General features: G+C 39.5%; 1 protein-coding gene across 4 annotated transcripts in view; it reads right to left on the bottom strand.

Moving 5' to 3' along the window:
- Positions 1 to 770: 770 nt before the first annotated feature.
- LOC5508014 (intracellular protein transport protein USO1) overlaps positions 771 to 6,000 on the bottom strand; it is a 55,074-nt gene continuing 49,844 nt past the window's right edge. Inside the window, exons 7-16 of one of the 4 annotated variants that reach the window (XM_048729949.1) lie at positions 4,729 to 4,754; positions 4,524 to 4,560; positions 3,771 to 3,796; positions 3,606 to 3,663; positions 2,521 to 2,555; positions 2,291 to 2,335; positions 2,152 to 2,188; positions 1,957 to 1,991; positions 1,260 to 1,296; positions 771 to 1,011 (exon numbers count right to left, since the gene is read on the bottom strand). In XM_048729949.1, coding sequence (XP_048585906.1) covers positions 946 to 1,011; positions 1,260 to 1,296; positions 1,957 to 1,991; positions 2,152 to 2,188; positions 2,291 to 2,335; positions 2,521 to 2,555; positions 3,606 to 3,663; positions 3,771 to 3,796; positions 4,524 to 4,560; positions 4,729 to 4,754 — 402 coding nt within the window. In that variant the 3' untranslated portion in view covers positions 771 to 945. The remainder of the gene's footprint in view (positions 1,012 to 1,259; positions 1,297 to 1,956; positions 1,992 to 2,151; positions 2,189 to 2,290; positions 2,336 to 2,520; positions 2,556 to 3,605; positions 3,664 to 3,770; positions 3,797 to 4,523; positions 4,561 to 4,728; positions 4,755 to 6,000) is intronic. The other 3 variants (XM_048729950.1, XM_048729947.1, XM_048729946.1) reach the window with 3 other exon arrangements.

Below are 6,000 nucleotides of genomic sequence, written 5' to 3'. Positions count from 1 at the left end.
GTTGGGTCCATCTCCCCCTTGGGTTGGGTCCATCTCCCCCTTGGGTTGGTTCCATCTCCCCCTTGTGTTGGGGATTCCCGATTCTCACTTATATTGTCGAGGACAAGAAGAGACAGTTACGTTTAGGATTGCTGCCATTTTATTTACAAAATCTCAAGCCCTATCCTTGACCTGAGAGTAGAAAAGTAGCATTGTCTTGTATTCAACTTAGTCACGTTGAATATCATCTCTTAACGACACCCATGCTGCGCCATATTATTGGTCATGAAAATTTAAAAATATTTACAGGGATTTACAATAATTCCAGATTGACTGCACGATACAATACTAAATTAGACGAAGAAACAGGTCAATTTGATCAGCCTATTAGCCAAAAATTGAGATATAAAAACATATAACTATAAAAAAGATTTATGATATTTAATCACATAATTCATTGCTTCACATTACTCTTCGGGAAAGTCGCATAAGTCTAAGATGTCGCGTTTAAATGCAAGAGAGTTTATGTGGAATTAGATTGGATATTTTGAAAAAAAGAAAGAAATGCAAATCGGGATCGTTTGGATTTTCGTCACGGTCAAGATACCAAACTGTCGCCTGTCTGGGCGCTGGTGTACTTTTGGGAAATTTGTAATATTATTCAAAGTGCCTGAATTATAATCGCTTGGATTTTTGGTTTATAAAAACCACCAAGCTGTAGCCAATCTCCTCGGCCAAAGTTAGAACTAAAAAAAGCTATAATAATAAGTATGACTTTCCGTTTCGAGTTCTGTGGGCAATGTTGTAGGGGCAATGAAGCTCATTTGTGATTGTTCGATGATATTTATGAGCAATTCAAGAAGTATTGTCGTATGTGATTCATGGATGTGTTTCTTCAAAGGAGTTTTAGTACTGTATCGTGCAAAAAAAAAGTAAAAAAAGATATGAGTGTAAAGGCGCGGGTGTCTAACGGCCGAAGAAAGTGCGCACGCGAGACTTGATCCTTTGCCAGCGGCTCTGCTTCTTCTTCCTCTGTAAAAAAAGATGAATATAGAAATAGAATATTTGCAGATAATAAAAACACCTATTAACCCATTAACACTTGAGCACTATTGCGCAAAATTGTGAGGAAAACAGACTTAAAAGAATGTACTGTGATGCCTCCTCAGTCCGTCGAGGGCGCTATGACAGCCTGTAGATTACATAACAGTTTTGCTTGTAATTTGCTTAGAAAAGGTTATTGGTGGACCGAATGTGCGATAGATTGAAAATATACTCACAGCGTGCTCCAGCTGTTCGCGCAGCATCTCGATTTCCCTGTCGACACAGAACCAGTGTTATATACTCGATGCGTTAAGACATGTAGACATGTATAGTGTACTATGTGTACATGTTAGACATGTATAGTGTACTTTGTGTACATTTTAGACATGTATAGTGTACTATGTGTACATGTTAGACGTGTATTGTGTACTTTGTGTACATGTTAAACATATATAGTGTATTATGTGTACATGTTAGACATGTATAGTGTACTATGTGTACATTTTAGACATGTATAGCGTACTATGTGTACATGTTAGACATGTATAGTGTACTATGTGTACATGTTAGACATGTATAGTGTACTATGTGTACATTTTAGACATGTATAGTGTACTATGTGTACATGTTAGACATGTATAGTGTACTATGTGTACATGTTAGACATGTATAGTGTACTATGTGTACATGTTAGACATGTATAGTGTACTATGTGTACATTTTAGACATGTATAGCGTGCTATGTGTACATGTTAGACGTGTATTGTGTACTTTGTGTACATGTTAAACATATATAGTGTATTATGTGTACATGTTAGACATGTATAGTGTACTTTGTGTACATGTTAAACATATATAGTGTATTATGTGTACATGTTAGACATGTATAGTGTACTATGTGTACATGTTAGACATGTATAGTGTATTACTCACTCGTCCTTGGCGTTTGCAGCCTCAACCAGCTCGGCCTGAAATGCAAGTTTTATAGATTATAAGAAAAGAAGCAAAATATAGGTACTTTAATTTGCGATGTGTCGGCCTGCGAGATGTTTTTGAAATTCGTGACGATACCACAAACAAAGAAAATAATTTCGTTACTTTAATAACCTATTATGTCCAACCACTCACATTTACATCCGCGAGCTTGCTTGTCGAGTCCATGAGCCTAGAAGAACGCAAGCAATAAATCAGACATGTTAGTAAGACCCCGAGGTAATCTCGACAACATATTGATACTAAGACATGTGCGACCAGGTTCGATACTTACTCGGCGATCTTTGCCGCATTCTCAGCCTGGAGGGCCACGAGCCCCCTGAAAAATAGAGATGTCACGTTATGAGTAGAAGAAGTCACGTGATTAATAGAAGAAGTCACGTGTTGAGTAGTCGCGAGTTGCGCAAAGCCCTTATTTTTGGACTCTATCTAAGATAACGATTTAAACATTAAGGTGGCGTTACATCATTTTGAAGGGTGTTTCCATAGGGTCACACAACTCACTTGATCTTTTCCCTTGCTTGCTCGTTCTCGCGAATCTGATAACAAAAAGATTGATGATAAAAATGGATCAACAACAAACACGATTTTGACAAACAAACAAAAGAAAAATCACAGGAAAACAACAAACGATAAAAAAATGACAGGATCACGTTGGCAGCAACAATAACAATACAACAAGATCAGCAAGCAGCAGAAACAACAAAAACTGCCTGTGTTGTATGCAATACAATAAGAACATTAGAGTTATATAACGAGTAATATGACGAGTAACATAGCGAGTGACATAACAAGTCATATAACCAGTAACATAACGAATCACATAACGAGTGACATAACGAGTAACATAACGAGTCAAATAACGAGTGACATAACGAGTAACATAACGAGTGACATAACGAGTGACATAACGGGTGACATAACGAGTGACATAACGAGACATATAACGAGTAACATAACGAGTCAAACAACGGGTCAAAAAACGAGTGACATAACGGGTCACATAACGAGTAACATAACGAGTCAAATAACGAGTGACATAACGGGTCAACACAACGAGTCAAATAACGAGTAACATAACGAGTCAAATAACGAGTGACATAACGGGTCAACACAACAAGATCAGCAAGCAGCAGAAACAACAATAGCGGCCCTTATTGTATACAATACAACAAGAACATTAGAGTCACATTACGAGTCACATAACGAGTAACAAAACGAGTCACATAACTAGTCACATAACGAGTGACATAACGGGTCACATAACGAGTGACATAACGGGTCACATAACGAGCGACATAACGGGTCACATAACGAGTGATATAACGAGTGACATAACGAGTAACTTAACGAGTCACGTAACGAGTGACATAACGAGTAACTTAACGAGTCACGTAACGAGTGACTTAACGAGTGATATAACGAGTGACATAACGAGTGACTTAACGAGTGATATAACGAGTGACATAACGAGTAACTTAACGAGTCACGTAACGAGTGACATAACGAGTAACATAACGACAAAACAGGTCACATAACGAGTAATTTAACGAGTCACATAACAGGTAACACACAGCAGCCTACTGTACCTGACCAACATCGTTGTTCCACAGCTCATGATTGTAACCGCGATATTTTCTCAGAGACCTAGAAATAGCGCGGACAATGTCAAGATGGCAGGGATTGCTTTGTGGATTCGAAATCGAGAATCACCTTAAAAACCAGGCAGAATTTTGAAAAAAAGAAAAACTTACAGCTGAGCTGACTGCAAACGCGAAGCCTAGAAGACACAAAAAATTATTTTTGGTCAACAATATGCACGGAAAAGTATCCCAATCAGACTTGATATAATAGGAGGGATTAATCATGTGCCTCTTTTCATAGTCTTTCCAAAGTTGGTAGCGATACGGGTGCGCGCAAAACAAAATTCATGAAAGACAAGTTCACCATACATCTCTAGATTTTATGTCATCCTTTACGTTACCAGTTATGTGACCCGTAATGTCACATGAAATTTCATCCGTTATGTTACTCGTTATGTGACCCGTAATGTCACATGAAATTTCATCCGTTATGTTACTCGTCATGTGACTCGTTATGTTACTCGCTATGTGAATGTGACTCGTCATGTTACTCGTTATGTGACCCGTAATGTCACACAAAATGTTATCGATATGTAACTCGAAATATGACCAGTTACGTGACTCGTAATGTAACCCGTCACTCGTCATGCGACTCTTCGTGTGAATCGTTATGTAACTCGTTATTTTTCCCGTTGTGTGACTCGTCATAAATGTGACTCAATTAGTACCATGTTTTGTATTATGTTACGGGTTACGTGCAGGCACCGCCAAAGGACACTCGGTACCTTCAAAGAAACTCTACCCTTTTAACTCTATTTGGGTTACTAATATTTTGCGGCTTTGGAGATGTTCTCTATCAATACGTCGAAAACGAATATCGTCTACATCAAGAGTGCTTGCCAGATCACATGACATCATACTCACAGCATCACTCTGGATTGTCTCGAGGCTGGTCTGCAGACTGTTGAAGGAAAATTCAAGTGTAACTTTTTTTACTAATAGATCATTTGTTTACAACTTACTCTCGTACACATATAAAAAAGCTCTATACATTTCTTTGAACGTAAAGCACAAATGTGGTGATCGTATTCTCGTGGGTGGAGCTTTAAATATTGCAAGTTGGACGTACCGGGTGACGTTGTCTTGGAGCTCTTTCTGTATATGAGAAAAAATGTTTTCAAAAGTAAATCAGTATCAGTATCATTATCATTATTCTCGAAATTGTCATTATCAAGATCACTATCATTCTCTTATCACCACCATTACAATCATCACCATCATCATTATCAACCACCACCACCACAACCACCATTACCACTTCCACCACCATCATCACCACCACCATCACCACCCCCACCACCATCACCACCACCACCAACAACAACAACACCATCACAACCACCACCACCACTACCACCATCATCACCACCATCACCACCACCACCATCATCAGCAACCCCACCACCACCACCACCACCCCCATCACCACCACCATCACCACCATCACCGTCACCATCACCACCATCACCACCATCACCACCACCACCACCACCACCACCACCACCATCACCACCATCACCACCACCACCACCATCATCACCACTACAACCACCACCACCACCATCATCACCACCATCATCATTATTAATCACCAACACGACAACCACCATCACCACCACCACCACCACCATCATCACCACCACCACCACCATCACCACCACCACCACCACCACCATCACCACCACCACCATCACCACCACCACCATCACCACCACCACCACCATCATCACCACCACCACCACCACCACCACCATCATCACCACCACCACAACCACCACCACCATCATCATTATCAATCACCAACACGACAACCACCATTACCACTTCCACCTCCTTTGTCACCACCACCACGATAATCAATAGCATCGTAACATCAACGATTATCAATAGCATCGTAACATCAACGATAATCAATAGCATCGTAACATCAACGATAATCAATAGCATCGTAACATCAACGATAATCAATAGCATCGTAACATCAACGATAATCAATAGCATCGTAACATCAACGATAATCAATAGCATCGTAACATCAACGGTAATCAATAGCATCGTAACATCAACGATAATCAATAGCATCGTAACATCAACGATAATCAATAGCATCGTAACATCAAAGATAATCAATAGCATCGTAACATCAACGATAATCAATAGCATCGTAACATCAACGATAATCAATAGCATCGTAACATCAACGATAATCAATAGCATCGTAACATCAACGATAATCAATAGCATCGTAACATCAACGATAATCAATAGCATCGTAACATCAACGATAATCAATAGCATCGTAACATCAACGGTAATCAATAGCATCGTAACATCAACGATA

Source organism: Nematostella vectensis, chromosome 7, assembly GCF_932526225.1.
Source record: "Nematostella vectensis chromosome 7, jaNemVect1.1, whole genome shotgun sequence".
NCBI classification, from domain to species: domain Eukaryota; kingdom Metazoa; phylum Cnidaria; class Anthozoa; order Actiniaria; family Edwardsiidae; genus Nematostella; species Nematostella vectensis.
Note: the sequence above shows the minus strand (reverse complement) of the source record. Positions and strands in the feature narration are given on the sequence as shown.